This window comes from Amphichorda felina, assembly GCF_050947745.1.
Source record: "Amphichorda felina strain 45539 chromosome Unknown scaffold_9, whole genome shotgun sequence".
Classification (NCBI taxonomy): Eukaryota; Fungi; Ascomycota; class Sordariomycetes; order Hypocreales; family Bionectriaceae; genus Amphichorda; species Amphichorda felina.
This window is the reverse complement of record NW_028145041.1, coordinates 1,619,266-1,643,216: the sequence shown is the minus strand read 5'-3', so window position 1 is coordinate 1,643,216 and position 23,951 is coordinate 1,619,266. Positions and strand designations below refer to the sequence as shown.

The 23,951-nt window shown below is 55.7% G+C and overlaps 10 protein-coding genes across 10 annotated transcripts; 5 read left to right on the top strand and 5 right to left on the bottom strand.

Annotated features, from left to right (window-relative positions):
• Positions 1–258: 258 nt before the first annotated feature.
• On the bottom strand, positions 259–1,960 carry ACO1O0_009082 (uncharacterized protein; the record flags this gene model as incomplete). Its single annotated transcript, XM_083198435.1, has 3 exons — positions 259–303; positions 358–1,292; positions 1,357–1,960. The coding sequence occupies 3 exons, from the start codon at positions 1,958–1,960 to the stop codon at positions 259–261; spliced, it is 1,584 nt and encodes a 527-aa protein (XP_083046170.1).
• A 1,972-nt stretch (positions 1,961–3,932) lies between these two features.
• On the top strand, positions 3,933–5,874 carry ACO1O0_009081 (uncharacterized protein; the record flags this gene model as incomplete). The annotated part of the gene is made up of 4 exons (XM_083198434.1): positions 3,933–3,939; positions 4,021–4,682; positions 4,774–5,166; positions 5,239–5,874. The coding sequence occupies 4 exons, from the start codon at positions 3,933–3,935 to the stop codon at positions 5,872–5,874; spliced, it is 1,698 nt and encodes a 565-aa protein (XP_083046169.1).
• Positions 5,875–6,015: 141 nt separating this feature from the next.
• On the bottom strand, positions 6,016–6,597 carry ACO1O0_009080 (uncharacterized protein; the record flags this gene model as incomplete). The annotated part of the gene is made up of 1 exon (XM_083198433.1): positions 6,016–6,597. One exon carries the CDS (start codon positions 6,595–6,597, stop codon positions 6,016–6,018), a length of 582 nt encoding a protein of 193 aa, XP_083046168.1.
• Positions 6,598–8,503: 1,906 nt separating this feature from the next.
• On the top strand, positions 8,504–10,131 carry LYS9 (saccharopine dehydrogenase (NADP+, L-glutamate-forming); the record flags this gene model as incomplete). The annotated part of the gene is made up of 4 exons (XM_083198432.1): positions 8,504–8,517; positions 8,623–8,705; positions 8,770–9,051; positions 9,185–10,131. 4 exons carry the CDS (start codon positions 8,504–8,506, stop codon positions 10,129–10,131), a joined length of 1,326 nt encoding a protein of 441 aa, XP_083046167.1.
• Positions 10,132–11,536: 1,405 nt separating this feature from the next.
• On the top strand, positions 11,537–13,459 carry ACO1O0_009078 (uncharacterized protein; the record flags this gene model as incomplete). Its single annotated transcript, XM_083198431.1, has 1 exon — positions 11,537–13,459. The coding sequence occupies one exon, from the start codon at positions 11,537–11,539 to the stop codon at positions 13,457–13,459; it is 1,923 nt and encodes a 640-aa protein (XP_083046166.1).
• Positions 13,460–13,797: 338 nt separating this feature from the next.
• ACO1O0_009077 (uncharacterized protein) lies at positions 13,798–16,317 on the bottom strand (the record flags this gene model as incomplete). The annotated part of the gene is made up of 1 exon (XM_083198430.1): positions 13,798–16,317. One exon carries the CDS (start codon positions 16,315–16,317, stop codon positions 13,798–13,800), a length of 2,520 nt encoding a protein of 839 aa, XP_083046165.1.
• An 862-nt stretch (positions 16,318–17,179) lies between these two features.
• ACO1O0_009076 (heat shock factor binding protein 1-domain-containing protein) lies at positions 17,180–17,532 on the top strand (the record flags this gene model as incomplete). Its single annotated transcript, XM_083198429.1, has 2 exons — positions 17,180–17,396; positions 17,447–17,532. The coding sequence occupies 2 exons, from the start codon at positions 17,180–17,182 to the stop codon at positions 17,530–17,532; spliced, it is 303 nt and encodes a 100-aa protein (XP_083046164.1).
• Positions 17,533–17,736: 204 nt separating this feature from the next.
• Positions 17,737–18,906, bottom strand: ERP38 (thioredoxin-like protein; the record flags this gene model as incomplete). The annotated part of the gene is made up of 2 exons (XM_083198428.1): positions 17,737–18,338; positions 18,396–18,906. 2 exons carry the CDS (start codon positions 18,904–18,906, stop codon positions 17,737–17,739), a joined length of 1,113 nt encoding a protein of 370 aa, XP_083046163.1.
• A 1,340-nt stretch (positions 18,907–20,246) lies between these two features.
• On the bottom strand, positions 20,247–21,653 carry TUF1 (translation elongation factor Tu; the record flags this gene model as incomplete). Its single annotated transcript, XM_083198427.1, has 2 exons — positions 20,247–21,380; positions 21,450–21,653. 2 exons carry the CDS (start codon positions 21,651–21,653, stop codon positions 20,247–20,249), a joined length of 1,338 nt encoding a protein of 445 aa, XP_083046162.1.
• A 731-nt stretch (positions 21,654–22,384) lies between these two features.
• On the top strand, positions 22,385–22,852 carry ACO1O0_009073 (trafficking PGA2-domain-containing protein; the record flags this gene model as incomplete). The annotated part of the gene is made up of 1 exon (XM_083198426.1): positions 22,385–22,852. One exon carries the CDS (start codon positions 22,385–22,387, stop codon positions 22,850–22,852), a length of 468 nt encoding a protein of 155 aa, XP_083046161.1.
• Between the last annotated feature and the right edge of the window lie 1,099 nt (positions 22,853–23,951).

Here is a 23,951-nt window from a genome sequence, read left to right as displayed (position 1 = left end):
ACCACAATACTCTTCTTTCCAGAGAGCAGTCTATATCGCCTGAGATTTGCTCCAGGGGCAGGTCTTGTTCTCCGCTTCATCATTCCCCTAGCAAGCCCTTCCCGAACCTGAACGCCGGCGCTGTGCAATGCAACAAAATTCCCATCATCCCTGGCCATTGTTCCGAACGGCCTATCGCGGGGTTTGCTGAGACAAAGACCAATGTGTAATTTCTTCTCTTTTTTATGATGTGTCAAGACTCACAGTTCTCGCCTTAACTTACTCCTTCGGAAAGTTTCCAAGGTCGCACCAGTTCTTCACAGGCTGAGATGAAAGTTAGCATCAGTCACCTTTGAGCTTGAGAGACGTGTCACTTACCAGGCAACTGAGGTACTTGCACGAATCACACGTCGCTCCGGTGGTGTAAAATCTGTTGAGCAGGACGATGAAGACCACGATGACGATGATCAGGGCTCCAGCACGAACCAGCCACCAAGCCCACCAGAGTGGCTTCCTTCCCTTAAAGAACCCGACAGGATTCTTGTGAAACGGCGGCGGTCCGGGGTTGCTACCCTCGACCACTGCGTATGTCGTGTCCTGGCCAATCTTAAGACGGAGAGCGTTCGGCGAGTGAAGCACGGAAATGCCCAGACACAGACCCATCAGAAACCCTCCAATGTGAGAGAAGTTGTCCAGACCGGGCAGGAGACCCAAGACAAATGAGATTGCCATATCAATCACGATGAAGATGAGGTCTTTGATAGGGCTCCTGCGGTCCTTCCAAGAGTATAACAAGTCCAGCAAGTTGAGCGCCAGGATGCCAAAGAGAGAGCCCGATGCGCCCGTCGACGCAATAGCCGGGGCTGCAAAGTTGCCACCCAGGACAAACCCAAAGATACCAGCGCTCATGTAGACGACAAAAAATCGAGCAGAACCGATGGCCATCTCCATCTCTCTCGCCAAAGTCAACTGAAGTAGCATGTTGAAGACGATGTGGATGAGTCCAGCGTGGAGGAAAACGGGAATTATAAAACGGTACCACTGGTTCGGTCGGGGGTTTTGCTTCTTGTCGCCATTGAATTTGGGGTTCGGTACGCCGCCAAACGCGCAGACTTTAGAAAGGGGGCATGTCTGGTCATACTTGGTCGCTTCAGGGCAGAGGAATAAAATCTCGGAGGTCCTTCCCTGGATCTCGTCGACGTTGTGCATACAGGGAGCATATCGGGCTCCCATAGCGATCATAACGTAGGGCGAGGGGCCAATCATGTAGTTAAACTCCGGTTTAATCATAATCGGAGACCCTGTCATCATGCCTGCGTCGATGGTCAGCAACAATAATATCTGATTAGCATCCTCTGTAGTCGATCAGTGACCCACCATTCTTAATGATCTCGCCAATGAAGACACCAATCTGTGCCACAGTGAAGATGTAGACGACCCACGGTATCCTCTTCTTGTCTGCTCCAAGCATGCCCAGCTGCCCAAGAGGGACCTTCTTGTTCTTCTTACGACGCTTCGGCCGTGTACCCTCGGGGGCATCATAGACGTGATCATTCATCTCGGGGTCGCTGCCTTTTCCCGCTCGGTCCTGGAGGGGAATATCTTCGGAGGGGTTTTGGGGCCGGCCGGGGCCGTAGTAGCTCGTGTCCTGGTGGTAGAAGCCATGCTGTGATATGTCGCTCGTGCTCGCGCCAGGATCCTGTCTCGAGTTCGTGGGGTAGGCATTGTCGTCAAAGACAGTGTCGAAAGGGGACGGCCCGGTGCGCGGCGGCTGGTCTTGGGGATACGGCGCAGGTGATCCGTAGGGGGCCGGTGAAGAAGAACCGTATGCCGCGGCGGGCGGTGGATAGGGGTTCGTTTGATATGAGGGCGCAGGTGTCGGCTGCTGTGACGGGGGGTATCGCGGGTCGTAGCTAGAGACGGGCGAAGGGGAGCGCAGGGGCGGCTGGTTGCCGTAGAAGTGGTCGTGGTTAGAAGCCATGGTAGCTCACGGCTTAACAATGAAGGCTTTCGTAACGAAAGGCCAGTGGTGGTGAGAGACAACACTGTAAAATAAGGCCGATCAAAGGGCAGCGAAAAGAACGACGGGGCTTGCTGCTCTGTCACGACAGCAGCTTGGATGGTTTGTTGTTTGATCCAGGCGGGTGAAAGCTGGGGAGGTGCCTGGGAAAGCTTGGGCTTTTGGGATAAGGCCAGGAACAAGCACTCCAAGGTTTGGTACTAGGTCGGCCAACAGTTGGAACGTCCCGCCACTAGTCTCCTGTGAGGCTGTGATTTGATGATTTGGGGTGGCGCGGCGGTCGTTAGTCCCGTCCCTGAGAGGCGTGGCGTCGTGGGCTCGTGTCGCTGTGGTCCAGAAATGATGGAGCAAAGGAGGAGGGAGCCAGAAAGATGGTAAACAAGCACGCAAAATAGTATGGGGGTGTCGGCGACTCGGCGTGTTGATGCGAAGAAAACCAGGGTGCACGCTCCCGTCCTCATTACGTAGCCCCCTACTAGGATTACTAGGATAGACTGAGAGACAAACCAGTCTGCAACGGTGCTGCTGGACTGCTGCACTATTAAACACTCCAGTGAGGCCCGCCAGTGTGGAATTGGCGGATGGCTGTGCTGTGGGCGGTGCTCCAGCAGTACAACAGAGGGTGTGGGGACAGAAAAGAACGGAGCAGCCGAGGACCACTTTGTTTATGTTCACTGTCCCTTTCTTTTTGTTCCACAAATGTGTTGTCCACGCTTCTACTTTTGGAAACAGCCATCATTGGATCGCATCTCTCTTCCGACCACCGCCTCTGGTCTCACGACCCTCCCAAGCCAACGACAAGCCTCCATCATTCGAGCCTCCCAGCCTACCGGCTCCAGCGATTACGTGGCGGCTCACCTTGCGCACATGGCATCGGGCCACCTGTCAGTCGATCATCATGCCGACATATCCCTAAGAAGCGCGCGCCGAAAACTGCCACCAGACGTACGGGGCACAGTCGTACTTCATACCCAACAGCCTGCGTTTCTCCACTGGCCATTCGCTCACGTTGAAACACGAGATGCCCCCACCATGCGCCCTCGGCGCTTTGACCTTGCCATGCTGACTGAAAACCGAAGCCTAAGGCCTTTCATAAGTCACCGTGCTTAGGTATTACCAACCCAAGGCGCCAACTGCCAGCAAAGAAGAACATATGACTGTTAAGGACGTTGAAACTACTATTAACGTCAGTGCCTAGGTGAAAGGGCGCTGATATGCCTAACCATCAAGATCGGCCGGCTTCAACCCAAACGCCAACTCAGGCTGATTTTATTTGAATCAGGTTCATCTGGTAGAAAGACGCTACGCGAGAAAATGCCCTGTTCCACACTGGTTAAGAGATTCTTGTTCTCCTCCCGCCACTACTCAACTAGAGGCCTTGCTGGGGAAAAGCATGTTCAGCGGGGGCAAGGCTGACTTGGGCTTTATATCAGACGAGCCCAAGAACCAGGCAGAAACTACTAGGTATGCAGCAACTGGCATTTACTCGTAACGTTAGTTTCTGAACATCATCGAGTCTTAGAAGTTACATGTAAGTCAGGAAAAATCGACCATAACAACCTCATATACCAGCATTCGATGTAAATGACAATCAGTGTAAGGTAACTCTACGTACATACTCTGCAGCCCATTGCATACAACCCGCGGGCGAACTCATCGCCGACCGTTTTTCAGCCTTGACGGCGTATTATAAACAGGTGTGGCTGCTCAAGTCTCCAGCTAACCTAACCACAAAAGCTTCACATCCACCATCCCATGGCATCCGCCAATCCCCCCCCGGCCGTGGAGAGCTTTCCCACCCCAACTCGACAAAGTGACCCTGATGCCATCCTCAAAGATGACTATGTCGCTGGCGTCCCCCTGGTAGGCCCTTACCCCGGCCACATAACTCTTAGTCGCCAGTGCGGTCTCTGCGGCGACGTCTTCCAGCAACATGACAGGTGCTTTGCACGTGAGTATCGCTCGTATATGTAGTCTCTCGTTCGTGCACCAGCTTCATTCAACTGACCCCCCAAGTCAAGTCCTGGGCAACCCCGACTCAACTTTGTATGAATGCAACACGCTACCTTTCCCGTATGATGCCTTTGATCGTCAGAGGGCATTTGTCTCCGGGAGATTTGAGGGCTGGAGCCTGTGCCAGTCGAGGGGCTGCCACCACAGTCAGTTCGATCCCGAAACTGTCATGCTGCACACAGAGTGCTTCGAGCTGTTCAAGAAGCAGCGGCACTATCACGAACCCGGCACCATGGATCGGCTATGGAGGTTTGCTACGTGGAGGAAGCCCTGGAAACAGGCTCCGCCTCTCCTCCTACCCGAGGACCGAGAGACCACATCCAAAGCCAGCCTCACCATCACGGCTAAAGCGCACGGCCTGCCTGAACTGGCCGACTTGCCGGGCGAGATCCGTTCTTTGATAAGAGAGCACTGTGCCTCAGCTCTTTTCTGGAGATTTGCATCCGTCCTGGACATCGCCACGCAGCTATCCGCCGCAACTTGGCGTGACCAAGAGTCCATATCCCTAGCCAGTATCCAGAGCTGGGAGCGTGGTGGCGAGCCTGTCGTCGGTGGGGCTTGTACTCAAGACACCCTTGTGACAATAGACTCGCGTGGCATCAGGAGTATTGGGCGGTTTGAGGACGGCCAGCCTCTCCTCCAAGGGCGATCCGATAAACTTGTCTTCATGGTTCATAGGGCCTCGGCGCCAGCCATCGAAGCACTGTTCCAGGCGGGTTGGCACCTCCTTGCCCCGCGAGAGCCAAGCTAACAGTTCTCAGGACGGCATGCTGCGAATACAGACCAGTTTGCCGCACCCCGATCTTCTCATATGCGACACGCCCGATATACTGAGCCTCCCTATACCCAGAAGGCGCCAAACTGCCATACACTTTCACAATGCCAGCCACTTCGGCACCGTCAACCTAGCCTCGGTGACGGGCCTAACATTTCTCCTCGACCCCCGTTGGCAGCTCTGCTCCATACACGGTCACACGGAACAGCGGCCGTATGCGGGTCTGCCGATCGCGAAACTCTCCGGGGAGGACATACAAAAGCTGATCTGGATATACATCCCTCTCGGCAAGGGAGATAGATTCATGGCTATTGAAAGGGGGCCCCGGGCCTTTTCCAGATACCTTCCGGAGGCATCCCGTTACCCACCTAGTATCATTGTACGATTGCGCCCCTTCTCCTTTGAATCCCAACCCCCAAGCGCTTGTTGATTTGTCTAATCGTGAACACAGGTCCGGACTGAACTTGCCGGTACCATGTCTTTTGGCCCATGGCATCCCCAACTAGCCCAGCACATCACCTGCGATGACTACCCCACTGGCCTCATCTTCAAGGTCCTGGCACTGGGCGAGGAGCCCTTCATGGCCGCCTACCCACACGCCGCTCAAGACAGCTGCACTCGAGCTTTCCCGCAGTCGAGTGCGGAAGCCTTTCCCGCCAGCCGGCCCAGGAGTATGGAATACATGTACTTCCATAGCTTCTCGTCCGCGCCACTCGCAGGTGTGACTCGCGCCACCGTCTTCAGACCCCTCGAGGGCGAGGGCGGGGGGGACCACTGTCGGGGCATCGTCCTTGAGTATGAGAACGGCGCGCGGCGGGCAGTAGGGGAGTGCCGTCTTGGGCACGATAGGTTCGACGTTTATAAGACCCCACGGGCGATGCGCGTGAGCCAAACAACCATCGTGGAGCTGAACCCGAAGAGCATACCGTCCCGGGTGGATAGAGAGGCGTGGAAGGTTGGCTTTGTGAACGAAGAGGTTGGCGAGGATGCCAACCCTAGCGATGGTTGGAAAACGCACCAGATGGAAGGTGTACTTCATTTCTGGTTCCACAGAGACATGGGCATATTACGGATCGTCCCCAAGTAGATGGCCGGGCCTGGGCTGGAAATGATCTCGTTGTCCTTCGTTGCAGCCGTGGCGTGACGTGGCGATATTATACACGATTATACAGGTTGTTTGTACAGGGTCCCCGTGTCCTTCTCTCCTCAGTTTGCCCTCTCCCTTCTCTTATTGCTTCTTGTCGGGTGGCTTCGAATCGTCCGAACTCGTCTCGCCCTCTTCCTTCTTCTTCGCATCCGGCCTCCAGTTCCCGCTCCACACATCGGCAATCTGATCCATGATAATCCCCGTCATGCCCTTGCCCTCGTCAAAGCTCTTCTGGTGCTCCTCCTGCCTCCTCTTCTGCCAATCCTTGTCCTCGCCGCCCATCCACACATCGTCCACCACCTTGGCCAGCCCCTGCTTCTGCTGCTGCTGCTGCTGCTGCTGCTTGGCCTGCTCCTGTGCAGCACGGTGCTCCCTCAGCAGCTGCTGCGTGCGCTGCGCCTCCGGGGGTAGGCCCGACGCGGAGCTGAGGATGCCGTTGGCGCGGCGCTGGAAGCGCTCGTACAGTGACTCGCCCGTGTAGACCTTGGCGAGGTGGCTGGTGGACAGGGAGAAAGTGGAGGCGAGGACGAAGAAGCGCACGTCGACCTTGCGCGGCGGCAGGAGCATGGCGAGCGGGCAGATGATGACGCCGGCGATGGCCGAGTTCTTGAGGAACTGCTCGGCCTGGTTGGGAGGCGGGCTGGCCTGGTCGGACGACGCCATTGCGACGGCTAGTCGGGATGAGACGTAGACGGCAGGCTCGACTTGGTTGAGGAGTTGTTCAATCGATTGCGCGTACGCCGGTGAGGGTGCGTTGGCTGGGTGATGTGGGAGAGAGGGTGTTGAATTGACGTTGGTGACCGTTCGCTGATCCTGGTTGACGTGAACTTTTTTTTGGAGTTCCTGTTACGAAGTCTCCGCCAACTCCAAGACTACAATGCCTATAAGTCCCCCCCCGTCCAATGTCTACTTCTTCGCAACATAGCAATATAGCAATATAACCAATCGTCCCGGGAGTATTTTGTAGATTTCAAATAATAATTTTTTTTTAATTCTTTTCATCGTTTGTGAATTTCAATGATTTTTCAAAAAGGGTTGGGCTTGCTGAGAGCCCATGTTTTCCGCCTTTTTCTTACAGGGTAAGTAAGTACACCTGGACGTCTTAAGTGGCGGTCACACAAACCGATTCCAGTTGAGTTCGGGGAAAATCTAGCATTCTAGTTCAGGAACCTCTCTCTTTTGATAATGTAAACACGCGTTGGAATGGGGCACAAAGCTCGAGTTACATGGTGACGGGGTTGAAGACAAAGCCGCAACCTGGGCAGGTACTATAAAGTTACCTCACCACGGTATTTGCACCTACGAATACCGGATCCGGTACGGATACATGTTGCGCCTTGTCTAGGTTCCTCCAGCGCCACTCCTTGATTTCTACTGGCAATTCGCAATCTACCTCTATTAGAATTTCTGATATGGTGTCAAAATCATATGAACACCCTAACTGATGGGACAGGCCTAATTGCCCAATTGCTTGAAACCCCTTGTTGGGTCTGAGGATGATGTTCATGACGGCCCTACGGATACTGACACATCAGTTCACGCCTCGACAGGGCCCACCTAGCTGCACCCTTCGCAGACTCTTCCTATCCGTTGGGTATGGGATGTGGATGTTGTCCCCATAATTACATCTAACTTAGTGGCCGCGGAAGAGGTGGTCTGGGGATGGGGGAAGTCTTGTTCGTAACCTCAAGTTTCATCAAAAGATACTGATGGGAGACCTTCCTCGAAGATCCGTGGGGTCAAAGGGGATATTGTCCGTATACTACCTAACTAGTAGTAGCACTACTAGACTAGTATTACCTATGTACCCGTAGTACCTGTAATGATAGTAGTCGTAGTTATAGCAGTAACAAAATCCAGCAAGATACCATCCAACCCCGCCACCATCCCTGCCACCACTACAACCAATTCCAATCCTATCCTCGGTCCAGCGGCTGATGCCATAAACAGCCCCATCGTGACATCATCACAAAGTTGCTGGAAACAGCAGCACAGTGCGGCTCCTAATGTGTGGCCTGGCCGCCTGACTCATATTTGCCAACTTTTGGGCTGAAGCGGGCCGCTACCGGTCCAAGGTGGAATTCGATGGAAGTCTCTCAGGAGCGGTCAAACACGCACGGGGTAAACCTCAAACACACACGGGGGGACTTAACACCAGCTTCAGCAAAATCTTCATCCAATATCATAAATATATTATTTATGTAGGAGGGAATAGCTGAGTCATAAATTCAATTATGAAATCTAATGGTGATTCTAATCATAAGCCTAGAACTCTCGTGAAACTTAACCCACCTCAACATTAAGCCTCTCAGATGATAGAGTGGTCTTGGCGCTCAGCAAGGATCGGCAGAGGCCTTGTATGCGAAAGAAGCTTAGCTCCCCGTGTGCGTTTGGCCTTTTCTGTGCCCCTCCTCCCCCAGCTCCCGAGACGCAACCATCGCCGTCATCGGATGCAACCCCGCTACACACCTCCCTAAAAAAGCTGTCTTTCGAGATTCACACCTTCGACGGTACGACTTGGAACATACACCAAGACGAAAGCTCGAACCAACGACGTAAATTCGAGACCATGGCTCCTCAACAGTATGTTGCCTTTAATCTCCCTAGTGGCACTCTAACTCCTCTGCCCTTCCCTTGAGGGGTTTGGTTAAGAAGAATGGTTTGCTGACGATGCTGCCCTCAAAATAGCTCTGTTCTTATGCTCGGCGCTGGGTTCGTGACTCGCCCCACGCTCGACATCCTCACTGAGGCTGGCATTCCCGTCACCGTTGGTAAGAGCTCTCTATGCCTGTGTTAATTGGCCTCTGAACAGCTGGGCTGACCTGCCATTGACAGCCTGCCGCACTCTGGAGAGCGCCCAGAAGCTCTCTGCTGGCATCAAGAATGCCACCCCCATCTCCCTTGACGTGAACGACGAGAAGGCCCTCGACGCTGAGGTCGCCAAGCATGACCTTGTCATCAGCTTGATCCCTTACATCTACCATGCCCTGGTCATCAAGTCGGGTATCCGCCAGAAGAAGAATGTCGTCACCACCAGCTACGTCTCGCCCGCCATGATGGAGCTGGACCAACAGTGCAAGGATGCCGGCATCACCGTCATGAACGAGATCGGCCTTGGTAAGCTCCTCTTGAAACCTGCTTTTCATGGCCATTGCTAACCAGCTCATTTCACCCACAGACCCCGGCATTGACCACCTTTGTAAGAATCCGCGCAGGGTGTGAACCGAGCATACGATACTGATTCTTACAGACGCCGTCAAGACCATCGACGAGGTCCACCGTGAGGGCGGAAAGATCACCTCTTTCCTGTCCTACTGCGGTGGCCTGCCCGCCCCCGAGGCCTCGGACAACCCTCTTGGCTACAAGTTCTCGTGGTCGTCCCGCGGTGTGCTCCTCGCCCTGAGGAACGCTGCCAAGATCTACCAGGATGGCAAGATTCTCGACATTGCCTCCAAGGACCTGATGGGCACGGCCAAGCCGTACTTCATCTACCCCGGATACGCCTTCGTCGCCTACCCCAACCGTGACTCTACTCCCTACAAGGAGCGTTACCACATCCCCGAGGCCGAGACCATCATCCGCGGCACCCTGCGTTACCAGGGTTTCCCCCAGTTCATCAAGGTCCTCGTCCAGATCGGCTTCCTCGAGGAGACCCCCGTCCAGCTGCTCAGCACCCCCGTTTCCTGGAAGGAGGCCACCAAGGCCGTCGTCGGTGCCGCTTCGTCGAGCCCCGCTGACCTGGAGGCTGCCATCGTCGCCAAGGCCACCTTCGACTCCGAGGAGGACAAGCAGCGCATCCTCAGCGGCCTCCGCTGGATCGGCCTCTTCTCGGACGAGAAGATCACCCCCCGCGGCAACCCGCTCGACGCCCTGTGCGCCTCGCTGGAGCAGAAGATGCAGTACGAGGAGGGCGAGCGCGACATGGTGATGCTGCAGCACAAGTTCGGTATCGAGCACGCCGACGGATCCAAGGAGACGCGCACGGCCACGCTGGTCGAGTACGGCGACCCCAAGGGCTACTCCGCCATGGCCAAGCTCGTGGGCCTGCCCTGCGCCGTGGCCGTCCAGCAGGTGCTCAACGGCACCCTGTCGGAGAAGGGTGTCCTGGCGCCCATGACGCGCGCCATCTGCGACCCGCTCATCAAGGAGCTCAAGGACAAGTATGGTGTTGCCATGATCGAGAAGACTGTGTCGTAAAAAGGGTCCGATCTGTTACACAGAGTAAAAATAAAATTGGGGAATAGGCAGGGTCCAAAAAATTTAGATTGAGACACGGATTACGGATAATAGACGAGGACAAGTCATATCCATGAGACCAGTAACAAGTGGCTAATACTTCGTAGTATTCGTACGAATGTAGTCATCATCACCCTTGAGAAAACCATCTCAATTGAAAACTTGGGTAACAAGCATTTATCAGCGATGGCAAGGGAAAGGAGATGGCTCTCTCGACAGATCTCTGTTCCAGAGCATGAATTGGAAAGGGAGAGGTTGAAGTGCTAATACGGTACCTCTAGGTACTTCGTCCTGCGTTGAGGGGCTGGACACGAGTTACCAACCCCTCTCAGCCCTGCCTTGCTGCATCCATGATCCATCCCAGGATTTCCAGCTTTCCAGGCCCCTCCGACCAGGCTGGTGCATGCTTGGCGCCTGATGGCAGAGCTTGAGCCCAGGCTCCAGGATCCGATCGTCACCAAGTGACCTGGGTCGACTTGCAAGTTGGGCTGTTGGATTCACACCCATGGCGCTATGTGCTAATTACTTTCTTCGCCTTCCCTCTCCTTACGGAAACGCCGAGGCCTAGCGAGCGACCATTGCATTAATGAGCCCATTGACCATTGACCAAGCTAAACGATATTACTAGTACTACTCGTAGAGAGTAGATTCGTCCCCACGCAATCTGTCTCGCAGACTGCTTGGCTCCATTGGTTGACTGGTTGACTGGCTGACTGCCCCAACCCATTTCACGGCTCGCCTCCTTCGTACTATTGCAATACCCGTACGAGTATACGTGTACATCGTACTTATGGAGTCCGGAACTCGCTCTCATGTTCCGAAATTCCACACTTTCGAGCTTCGACTCGTGCCATTTCGAGAACGACGGCGTCTTCCTTCACCTCTTGGCAGATCCCGACTGGTGAGAGTCTCAGACACTATGCTCCAAGCTCTCATTCGCAATGACATCGGAAGCATTGATGCAATGGCCCAAACCTCCAATCACTGGCCCCTCCAGCGAAGCCGCGACGTCGGCCACCACAGCCACCTCTGGTTCTACTCCTGAATCCACATCAGACGACTCAATCAAAGTACAGAAGCGCGGTCGGAGGAGCAGGCCAAAGGTCAAGACGGGGTGCACCAATTGCAAGTACGTCTCATCCTCCCATACTCAGATGGCTAGAGGAGCTCTCCACTGGCGACGCCCTCACTGACTCCCAAGCTTAGACTGCGACGCATCAAATGCGATGAGAAGAGGCCTGCCTGTGCCCAATGTATTCGGAGCCATAAGGAGTGTACTGGATACCCTCCGCCCAGCCGCCATGCTGCCTCTTACGCGGAGTTGCGAATTGCGCCCAAGCCAGTGGGGGCTATGAATACTGCTCCCATGGCTAGTACTGGCACCACGTTGGTGGCTGGTCCTAGTCCTCTGGCGAGAGAGACAGTCCTCCCGCCTCGCCGGGCAAGCCGTCGTCATCAGCTATATCATCATGACCAACAGGCGGGGCCTCCTGTCCTGGTAAAGGCTCCCTCACCGCTTGCTGTAACATCGTACCATGCCTCGTCTCCAACCTTATACCGGCCGTCTGTGCACATCCCCCTTCAGCCTTTGGAGGCCCCCTATTTTGACCTGTTCTGCGCTCGCACAGCCTCGGAGCTCTCAGGCTACTTCAACACTGTGTTCTGGACTCAGCGCATTCTCCAGGAGTGCCACTTCGAGCCTGCCCTTCGCCACGCCGCTGTCGCCCTGGGTGCCCTATACAAAGCCCTCGAGCAGTCCTCCAACTCTACTCCTCCTGCTGAGGTGGGTATGGATCTATCCCGCGCCGACATGGTCATGCCTCACTGGCAGGTCGCCGTGCGGCAGTACTCGGAAGCCTGCAAGGCCATGCTGCTGCTTAATGATCGGATTCCGAACTCGAACCGCACCCGTCTCATGGCCAGTGTGCTCCTTAGCTCCTTCGACGCCTTTATAGGAGACCACAAGCAGGCCATAATCCAGATCCAAAGCGGCCTCGGCCTTCTTGAGCGGCTGCGGGTAGGGCATGCTGACTCGGAGTCCGGGTCTCGGGAGTTCGTGGAGGAGGAGCTTGTCACCATATATACCCGGCTTTTCATCCAGGCCAAGTCGTACGACCTGGCATTCCACTTCCCGGAGCCCTATGTCATCCGCCTCGACTCTGCCGATCCTCGCCAGCGACACCAGTCCAGCGACCCATCAACCCCCTACCCCGAATCGTACCCGGACCGGCTCTCCATCTCCTCCCCAGCGGCTCCTCTCGACGTCCCATTCTCAACTCTCCGCGAGGCCCGCCTGGCCTATGACCACCTCCTGGAGAAATGCCTCCGCTTCATCGAGCGCCTGCATCTCATCAAGAAGCAGCCCTACCCGCTCTTCCCGGTCTCCTGGCGCCAGTATGGCTTGGGCTTCCAGGACGAGCTCGATGCCTGGGCGCAGGCCTTCCAGCCTCTCTTCGAGACTCGCCTGGCCCCCCCGGAAGGCCACCACCACCACCACCTCTCGCCCCGCGAGCGCTCCGGCATCGCCGCCCTCAAGATGTTCCAGCTCAACAGCTCCGTGCTCTTCCGCTGCATGTTCAACAGCACCGAGTCGCACTTTGACGCCTTCCTCCCGCAGTACCGCATGATCGTCGACCTGGGTCACGAAATTGTCGCAGGTGACCAACGCCGCGCCGCCGCTGAGCGATGTGCGCACCATCCGGAGGAGGAGCAGCGTCGTTGCGCGACCTGCCGCCGCCCAAGGGACGAACTAGTAGACGCGTTAGGCGTTCCGGGTGGCAAAAACGGCGGCCCGGCGGCGCGCCACATAAAGCCCAGCTTCAGCACCGACCTGGGCATCGTCCCGCCGCTGTTCTTCGTGGCCACCAAGTGCCGCGAGCCGCACACGCGCCGCCGGGCCATCCGGCTTCTGCGGAGCAGTGCTCGGCGGGAGGGCATGTGGGACAGCGAGATGGCCGCGCGGATTGGGCAGTGGGTCATGGAGCTGGAGGAGTCGGACGGGGATGGAGGAGGTTCTCCTCCTGTGGAGGGGGGGATGCCTCGCGGGGGGTCTCCTGCGCCGGCGCTGCGAGTAGACGCTTCATCTGCCTTAGGGAGCAGAATTCCCGGCTCAGGGACACCGCGCAGCCCGCCGTCCAAGCCCATCCCTGAGGAGAAGAGAGTCATGGTCCACAGCGTCGACTTTGATCTTAGGGCGCGCTTCGCTCACCTACAGGTTGGCACGCGGGCCACAGCGGCAACCTCGCCCGAAACGGACCCCCGCCGACGGGTGACCTACATCACTTGGTGAGGCCGGTAGTGACTTGTAACGAACCATTGCATCTAGGGGTATGTATTATGGAACATATGTGTTTGTACGAAAAGGGGGGAGGGGAAGCTCTCATTTGGAATCTGCATTGGGGCACGGAAATATTATCTTAGCCGGAGTTGAACGAAAACCGTAGGCATGGGGGTTTCAAAGGAGTACATGACCGGGCCATGTCTTTGGCACTAGGGCATTGGTAGATACTACTCGGTAACTTATAGAAATCTCGACCGGCATGGTTGGCGCGGCATCGTGTACGAGTCTATTCGCAAGAAATGCATCGCTATGTAAAGTTGCAGCCATCCAAGTACTCTAAAATATTGTTACAAAGGGGGCAGCTCCTCCCGACATATCGGGCACTGCAGCCGGAACCGCAACCAACCCTCCAAGCATGCCGTGTGGAAGATGTGTCGACACGGCGTCACCATGTACAGCCTCCGCGCAAAGGCGCCCGTAACGCTGGCAGCCTCCTCGCCTGCTTTGATGACGGGGACCTCGAGGACCTCTCTGCAGATAGCGCAGTCAATGGCCCGTGTGCTGTCGTTGCGTTTCTTCTCCCCCGTGTCGTCGTCGCCGCGTAAACCGGGATGGTCCTCGGCGACGAGGCCTATGGGCAGCCCGCCGGCTTCTAGATTGTCTTCTCGGAGGACGGGGTGGTAGTCCCAGGCTTCGGGGGTCCAGCTGGTGGGTATACCGAACCGGGGGCCGATAATGTCCTGGCCGGCAAGGATGACGATTTGTACCCAGAGCCATGCGCATAGCAGGGCGAAGGCACGGCGATCCGGTACAGCGTACAGGAAGTTGTCTTCTTTCACCCAGAAGTAAGCGAGAGGTAGGAGGCGCAGGACGGACTGTCCGACGACAAACTGCCAGCGCAAGGCGCGGCGGCAGTTGCGCATAATGTTGCGGTATATCTGGGGCACCCAGAGGGAGAGATAGGCAAAGGCACATAGGTTGAGGAACATGCTGCGCAGGCTGGGATACCATGTAGTGGAAGAGATGACGACGAAGCTTATACCGAGACTCAGAAGAATGTATCGCCCGACGATTCCCTGGAACGACTGGGCGGCTGTAGGCTGAGGTCGCTGCTGTGCACCGGCAAGAGGAACGGCAGAGGCAGCGTCTGCGATTTCGGCGTCGATGTCTTGGTCAAATGGTACAATGATAGGCTCTGAAAGTGGTGTCGGCCTGGGACCGGCTGTCACCGGACCAGGAAGGATTCCAGTATCGCTCTGCTGTACTAGTTCGGGAGCAGGTGATGGTGTTGGGTTGGTAGTGCTGTTGTTGCTGGTGCTAGTATTGCTCTGTTGGGTACGACCTTGGCGTTCCCGACTCTCGGGCATCTGCACCTCATGAATTTTGGCCAAGAAGCTCCCCCCAATCGTCATCGAGAGGAACGCCGCGAACATGAGGACAAGCGTCGGCAAGAACGTAGATACCGACGATGGCACCCACGTCGCGGCCGCTGTGAAGGTCATACCGTCGATAATGACCATGACGCTGGCGGTGGCAAAGCTGACTCTGGCCATGGTGGAAGGTGTGCACGACTCCGCTAACTGCGATTTGAGGAGAAGCACTTGGAGAAACATGACGAGGGCGAAGGCAAGGAGCCAAGACTTGACATGGTGAAGTTGAACCTCTTTTTTTAGGCCCGTCAGGTGCTGGGCTTCGCCGGGAGGGTATTCTGGAGGACCTTTCGTTTCGAGAAAGAAACCACAGTCGGGCGAGTAGACGACGGCAGACATCTGTAGCCCGGGGATGTGGTGGCCAACGGGAGCGCCCAGTGGCATCACCAGCTCCGACTCCATTGCGTCGATCAGATTTACCACTGCGTCCCTCCCGGGTTCCAGTCCTGTAAGCCCTAGATCCTTCCCCGTGGTTGGCTGCACCTGGGCGTACATGATAAACTCGCAGTGTGGATAGGGGTGTTTGGTATAAGTGGGATTGTCAATGTCGGAGCTCCAAGGCGCGGCTGGGTCGGTGAACCTGTTGCTTTCCTTCGTCGCGAGGGTACGACCAATTGTCTGGTTTAGGAGCATCTGGCTGGACTTGAAGTAGTCGGCGCTGGGGGTCATGTGAGGGAGGCCAAAGATTCCCTCAAATTTCTCGCTTGTGGTCGCCATAATGATGACCCCGGACATTGGCCAGTGGACGCCCCAGAATCGCATTTCCCAGTTCAGATGCGAGCCATGCGTGTCCTCGATCTGCAATGTTCCCTTAACATTGCGTATCAAGCCTCCGGCCAGCGGGGCATTCTCTGGCCCCAGCTGATCGTACTCGGTAAGACTGCGGTTTCCCTGGATCATGACGACCATCCTGCCGGTGTGACCGGTGATGTTGCGCGCCCAGTCGTCCTTGTCGCCTGCCCAATGCATCTCGGGGACGCTGCGGCTCAGGTTGTAGCTGTCATAGGTTCTGGGAACAGAGCCTGGCGTCTTCACCCACTCTCCCTGCACGGTTCCGGATATGTTAACCCAGGCGGGGAGTCGCTCTCCCATGTCCCACAACTGCTGGCCGTTGACGGGCGGCATGGCGTAGTGGCTAAGCTGCAGGCTCTTTTCTCGAAACCGCCCGAGATCCTCCCACTCGAACCCATCCTCCTCGCGAAAACCGGTGAGGTTCAGCCATCTGCCCTCAGTCGCATCGTCGCTTGCGGGAGGCGGCGAAAAGTCACCCCATCGCGTTTCGTTGAGCACGTCGAGGGCAGACCAAAATCGTTTGAGGTTCTCCCCGGCCAAGTCTGACATAAGGGTAGTTTGTGTCTTGTTCTCGGAGTCGGGGAAGATGAACCATATCATGAGGATACAGAACAGGAGGCCAGCGGCGGACTGGTTTTCCGGCATGGTGAAGACGATTGGGCGTCGGCGAGGACGCGCTCTACCGACGGACCATTCTATGTTCTGTTCGGGCGCTGTGATGATGCCGTCGGCGGCATTCAGCGAGGATCGAAAGTCGTTGTTGGGGTCGATGTCGGAGGAGCGCACAGCGTCGGCTGATGCGAGGTCCAACTTGCCGATGTGGGCTTGCGTCAGAGGACCGTTGTTGGTCTGTCGTGTGGGGTGCACTTGCTACTTTACTGGGCTTCAGGCAGCTATTGCCAGCAACCTCGACAACCTCTGACGACTCGGATGCAGTTTGAAAGGCAATTAATTACAATCTATTGCCAAATTCCCCATAATTCTCACATCCTGGCCATCAAACTGTCTTTCAGTCTTGATTCCACCCCTGGACTACGAAGGCCAGTACCGGACCTGCTGAGAGTGAACATGAAGCAGTTGAGTTGATGAGCAGTTGGAATCCCCCCACTAGTTCAATAAGCTACCTATGTGGAGAGCTCAATTGGGAATGTGGTGTTGAAGTTTGCTATCAATCGTTCCTTGGCTTCCAAAGTGTTTGCTTCTCCCCAGACTGCTGGGACTAAGACGACAGTACCTTGGTTAGATGTGGGGGATCCGCCTCGACCAACGACGTTTACAGTGGGGTGCCCTGGCTGCGGCAATGGGCGTTCCACAGTCTCACCTTCATCCAACATCACGAATCACTATCTCACGGGGCACAAACATCCACGAAAACTGTGTCTTGGTCTGATTCGCCGCTAGGGACATCGCATCTAGATAAATATCCTAGAACTCACTGAGCTGCCTGGGCTGGAAGCTGCTTGTCGTCAAAGAACCTCCTCTGCATTAACCCGCAACGGCTGACAACATGGCCTCCAACAACAACGATCCCATCCCCGAACAGGTTGGCACCCAATTTCAAACACTCCTAGTTGGGAGTCACCATGAAATCTCTCTGACGACATATCTGACCGGCAAACAGAACTCTGACGAGGCTCGCCCCGACGTCACCGCCGCCGTCGACGAGCTCCTCAACACCATATCCAACAAGTTCGCCAATGTCTCCTCGGAGATCTTTGCCAAGAGTGAGCTCCGGGTTCCAAATCACATGGGAAAACTCTAATAGCCTGAGCAGTGGACGAGATGTCAAGGCGCATTGACAAACTCGAGGCCGAGCTGGTGGAGAGCAAGGCCAAGGAGGGCAGTCAGCCCAAGTCTTGATACGGCCTGCGAGCTGGAGCTATGTACGCGAAGGAATCGGGACATCTTTTCTTAAGAGATGGGGCAGGACAGGCGTTGCATTATTCATTCTATTGACTTTCATTCAACAATACTTAACAGGCATATACCGCCAATCCGAAACAAACAGCACGCCGCTATCGCCTGAATTGTTTCGTTGCTCGTATATACTTTGCCATCGCCATCTTACAACTCGTCCTTGATCTCCTTCACCTTCTCAACCAGCTGGTCGACAAACTTGCGCAGCACGTTGGTCTTGCTCTGAAGCTCGTCCCGCTTGGAAGGGGCCAGCCCTCCCTTGGACAGGATTCCGTCGAGGCGGGCCAGCTCCTTGGCGGCGTAGTTGTCGCTCTTGCTGAGCTTGTCAAAGACACGCACATAGTACTCAGCGTACTTGTACTGGGTCGTCTCCTTCAGCTTCTCAGCCTCGGCGCTGACCTCGCTAGCGATCTCGGCAATGTTGGTCCCGGTGAGCTTAGTGATGACGGTGTCGAGGGCGCCAATGGTTCCGGCAGAGATATCGAGGCCGCCACCGGGGACGCGGTGGGTTCCGACCTTATCATTGACATATTGGAGGAAGTCCTTCTCGTTGCGGCCGCCCTCGTACGCGACAGGCTCGGTGCTGCCGGCAGGGAAGAACTTGATGGTCGGATAGGAGGTGACACCGTACTTCTGAGCCGTCGCCTTTCCGTTGGGCGCATCAGCGTCGACCTTGGCGATCACAACGTTGGCATCGGTGGCAAAGTCGGTCGCGACGGTCTCCCATGTAGGAGCAAGATTCTTGCAGTCTAGGACAGTATGAGTTAGTCTTCATGCTGCACAGCGGAGAATTGAGGTGAACATACGACCGCACCATGGGGCAGTGAAAGCAACCAGCACATTCTTATCACCACCAACAGCAGAGCTAAAGTTCTCGTCGTTCAGAAGCGTAACCTCGCTCGGCATCTCCAGCTGCTTCTTGGGCTTGACGCCAGTCATCTCGATAATGTAGTTGGTCAGGCTCTCCAGGTCACGTTTTGAAGAGTATTCTTGAGGCTTGTCACTCTTTCCGTCGAAGAACTTGAGCGTCGGGAACCCCTGGATCCCGAATCGCTTACCCAGGGACCTCTCGGCGTCGGCGTCGACCTTGGCGATCTGCACCTTGTCCTTTGCGTGCTCAAAGGCAAAGGCAAGATCTTCCCACACGGGAGCAAGCTTCTTGCAGTGACCGCACCAGGGAGCAAAAAACTCAACAAGCGTGGGCTTGCCCGACTTGAGGACGACATCGTCGAAATTGGACGGCACAAGATCGATAACAGCCGATCGCGCCGCGGCCGTAGCGGCCAAGGCGCCGAAGATAAAGCTCTTGACCAACATAATTGCTTGCGCAGCTCAGGTCCTAAAGATCAAGACCAATTGCACTAAACGAAATAGTAATATAGGAGCTTGAACAGCCGAATAGATAAGTATGGGCGCTTTGAAATCAATGGTCCAAAAAGACAGTTTGTAAGACGACGACACGAGGCTGGTGGTGGGGGTCGGTAAAGCCAAGCCACAGCTACCGGCGCCCCACAGGAGCTTGGTTCCAGGGGCCCGCCAATCTTCACGTGATGATAAGATGCTGAGCCGTCATATTGGAGGTCACGTGCAGCACCATGCGCTAGTGGGCGCCCTGTCTGCTGGGCTGGGGCTCCCAACCCTCCAATCCGGTTGGCGGGCACGCCTCGACAAATTCACACAAAATTTCCCGCCCACTCCCACCGTTGCGAATATCATCCACCTTCGAACCCAGCTTTCGGCACGACAACCGCAATCATGTCTCACGAGAGTGTCTGGAACTCGCGCCCGCGCACCTACGGCAAGGGCTCTCGCAGCTGGTACGATTTCTCAAGACCGATTCCCGCCCGCGCGATTGTCCCGGATTGAAGGATTCCCCTCGAGGCTAACATGTCATTTCTCTCTACAGCCGCGTCTGCAAGCACAAGGCTGGTCTGATCCGCAAGTACGACCTCAACCTGTGCCGTCAATGCTTCCGTGAGAAGGCCAAGGACATTGGTTTCAACAAGGTGAGAAGGGACAGCCCAAAGATGGTGCAATCCCGGGAGACTGACAAATGGCCTCTCTTAGTTCCGATAAACGACTGAATCCGACGGACTCGAGGGGGAGCACGGGGGGAAATGGGATACGCGATGGAAGCATGCGGATGTGAATAACCTCGCAAAAAAGCATCTCGGATGGCGGCCGTTTGGAACCGGAGTTTTATGGCTTGCTTGGTTTTAAGAACTCGCGTCTGACGAACATCCTCCGAGGATAGACGAATACCATTGCATTGGAACCTCACTACGGCTGCTGTCGATCGCTCGTGAAGGTCATGTCGAGGAGGATAGGGTACCGTGTGTGACGTTCTATGTTGAAACCGATGACCGCCAATCGCACGGCCCTGGGCGTACCCTGCGTGTCTGATGAAGCATCAAACACCCAGTTAATCATTCCTCCATACGTCTGTTCTAAGCCTTGCGGGATAGGGTAAAAGGGCAGGTCTTGCCCACTGTCACGACTACGCGAAAGACGTTGAGATGTGCAATTGAGCAGGAGAGTTATTGTACATTGTACATGGTTCGATATCGTACATCGCCCTCTATTTTCACATATATTCCAACCGCTCTTCTCTTCCCTTCACCTGGTATCACTCATCCCTCTCCTAAGCCTTGAAATGCTTACTTGAGAATGCGGGTAACCAGGCCGGTGGCGACGGTACGGCCACCCTCACGGACGTTGAAACGCTGGCCAACCTCAATAGCGTTGGGGTAGATCAGAGTGGCAACCATCTCGACGTTGTCACCGGGCATGACCATCTTGTGGGCAGCATCCTCGGTACCCTCAGGGAAGGTCAGGTCGACAGACTCATCAGAGGTACGGAGGTAGAGCTGAGGGCGATAGTGCTGGTGGAAACCGCTGTGGCGGCCACCCTCCTCCTTGGTAAGGACGTAGAGCGAGGTGAGGAACTGGGTGTGGGACTTGACGGTGCCGGGCTTGCAGACAACCATGCCACGCTTGATGTCCTCACGGCGGACACCACGGAGCAGGAGGCCGGAGTTGTCACCAGCCTGGGACTGGTCGCAAGACTTCTTGAAGGTCTCAATGTCGGTGACCTTGGTCTTGATGGCCTCCTGGCCCTTGCCAACAATCTCGATCTCCTCCTCGCGCTTAAGGACACCACGCTCGACACGTCCGGACACGACGGTACCACGGCCGGAGATGGAGAAGACATCCTCAACGGCCATGAGGAAGGGCTTGTCCATATCACGGTTGGGGGTGGGGATCCACTCATCGACGGCCTCGAGCAGCTCATCAATCTTCTGGGAACCAATCTCGGGCTTCTGGTTCTGCATGGCCATGAGAGCAGACCCCATGATGACGGGGGTCTCGTCACCCTCGAAGCCGTAGGTGTTCAGCAGCTCACGCATCTCCATCTCGACGAGCTCCAACATCTCGGGGTCGTCGACGGCATCAACCTTGTTGACAAAGACGACGATCTTCTGGACACCGACCTGGCGGGCGAGCAGCAGATGCTCACGGGTCTGGGGCATCTGACCATCGGAGGCAGCGACGACAATGATGGCACCGTCCATGTTGGCGGCACCAGTAATCATGTTCTTGATGTAATCGGCGTGACCAGGGCAGTCGACGTGAGAGTAGTGGCGGTTCTCAGTCGAGTACTCGATGTGGGCAGTCGAAATGGTGATACCACGAGCGCGCTCCTCAGGAGCCTTGTCGATGGCACCATAGTCGAGGAAGTTGGCAAAGCCCTTCTCGGCTTGACGCTTGGTGATGGCAGCGGACAGAGTGGTCTAATGACCGCAGCAGGTTAGATATCGTTTCCGTCTCCCTTGGCAGTGTGCACGCGGGCGCAAGCTCACCTTTCCGTGATCGACGTGGCCGATGGTACCAATGTTCACGTGGGGCTTCGTGCGCTCATACGTGGCATATGTGCGGTAGACCTGGGTGAACCCGGCGGCGGTCCGGTTGCTCAGGGCAGACTGAAGGGGGCTGGCATAGCCATTCTTGAGGCCGTAACGCGCGGTCCGCAGGAACGGCGCAATGGACTTGAAAGCGGTGGACATTTTGAGCGCCGCAGACCACAATTACAAAGAATTAAACGCGTAGAAGAAAAATGAACAACCGGAAAAGGGAGTGACCGTCGAGTTGAGGCGGGAGGAGAATCTGGGATGATGGGCTCCAAATTTTTTTGAGGATCTCCGGCTGGCGTTTGAGATGTTGCTCAGCAGGGGCATCCACTCCGGCGTTGCCCGTGCCGGTAATTGGGGTCACGTGCACACGCGCAGCATTTTACCGGGTCTTGCGGGTGCCAAGAATTCGGAGTCATTTGAGGGACCATTGCAATGAAAATAGCATCGCTTTGTCGCTTCGGTTTTGTGAAAGCACAGTTGTTTCCGGCAATTAATAGCTCATCCGGTGCGCGAGGGATTAAATGGTTGTTGGGATCTTTATATGAGCCCTGGCCCCTCTGTTTAAAGTGCGCGGACGCCGGACATCACGGCAGCAATCTAAGCAGGCCCAGTCCACTTTCGGCGAAATCCATCAATCAGAGTTGCCCCCAAAAACTTCAAGAGCTCATTCCAACGCGCACCTCGCGTCTTTCACCTTGATTTCGTCATTTCATCTCAACTCCCTCGACCCGAATACTTGGACTTGGTTGTCCCTTAACAACGATTGTCTATTCTCGCCTCATTTCGCTGAATCGGCTGGTCTCTAAGGGAACCCACCTCAGCAACATCACTTCTCTTCCGCGCACTTCTCTCCAGGGACGTGGCCTTCCCACCAGCCGCCGAATATGGATACAGAAAACGATCAGCATCAGTCTGGGCAGGCTGAGCTCAACGACTTTGGGAAGATCGCGCTGCGGTTTCTCAAATTTGGACAAAATGCAACCAACACCCTGTCTCAAGTCTTCGAAGAGATGACACCCAAGGAATGGATTCGCCTTGTAATGATTGTGGGCACCTACCTACTGCTCCGTCCTTACGCACAAAGTTATCTCGGCAAGAGGCAAGTAGAGAGCATGGAAAGGGCCAATGCCAAGGAGAAGGCGGCACAGATCTCCCCGAATGAGCTGCGGGGAGAGGGGAGGCCAGCCGACTACGATGATGACGATGATGAGGCGGAGGCATCGGGGAGCGCCTGGGGCGAGAAGGCGAGGACCAGACAGCGGGTCATGCTTAAGCACCTACTTGAGGCCGAAGAGAGGCGGAAGCAAGAGGAGGACGACGACAAGGACATTGCCGATCTCCTCGAGGATTAGTTGGCTTCCGAAAGGCTCGAGGCAAGCCAGGCCGTCCCCAACGAGCGCCTGGTTGGAAAGACGGACGCGCCTCACTGCAGCCATATGAAGCATGTACTTTTTACACATCAGCGTATAATGGATCCATGGTTTCTTCTTTCCGCCATGTGTACGGATATCTTCACGAGTGAGCTCCTAGACACATTGACGGGTCGAAAATCGAGGCTCGACAACTCGCTGAAACAGAGTTTCTGTGGCTTAAGGCTTGCCCTCTAGCCATACCAATCAGTATGTAAGGCGTTTACAACATCTACACCGTTTAGGCCTTAAGGGCTCTTGGAATGGACAATTGGTTAGACCGTTTCGAGCGACCACATGATTTCGGCGCTGCCGATATGAGATGGTCGCAGGAAGCTTGGCCAATAGACCTGGCTCAAATACGGCCAGATATTTAACGCCAAGTTGTTGCAGCGCGGCCACGATGACATGTGGCGAAAGGGGCGACGTGGAGAGCATGGAACGGATCCCCACGTCGTACGGCAGAAGTTGTGCTCACCGGTTGACCGGCAACCGGCAGACAGTGCTCCCGTCATATGCTTGACACCAGACGAAGAAAAAAAAAGGACGTGCAGTTCCATACATACCAGTCATCGTCTGTGGCAAGTGCAACAGTACAGCGCCGCATCTATTATGCCGTTAATCTACTATAATAATACGTACATGAACCTCACCTGTAGCTGTGGCTGAGGTGCAACAGGCATTGACCTGGGCGGGGTCGGTCTGTCTGCCAGCGCTCACTCACTACCAGCAGGATGGCCAAGCACTTGGATGGAGGGGGGGGGGGAGCGGGGCACCACACATGCTGGGCGTCGCCGTTGTTGATCCATCATCCATCCATCCCGATTCCCACCCCCGTTGCCCAGCCCACCTCTGCAGCCTGGTCGCTCTGGAGGCTCGGCCATGCATTGTGCTCTAGCTGTTGACATACATAGGCCTTGCCTTGGTGTCGACTTGCGCCTAACCATCGCCAACTCTTTGTCTCCTCCATTGATTGCCGTTAACTCGTGACAGGCTGTCTTTGATCCATCTTCGTCCCGCTCCTTTGCTGGCTGCTATCGTC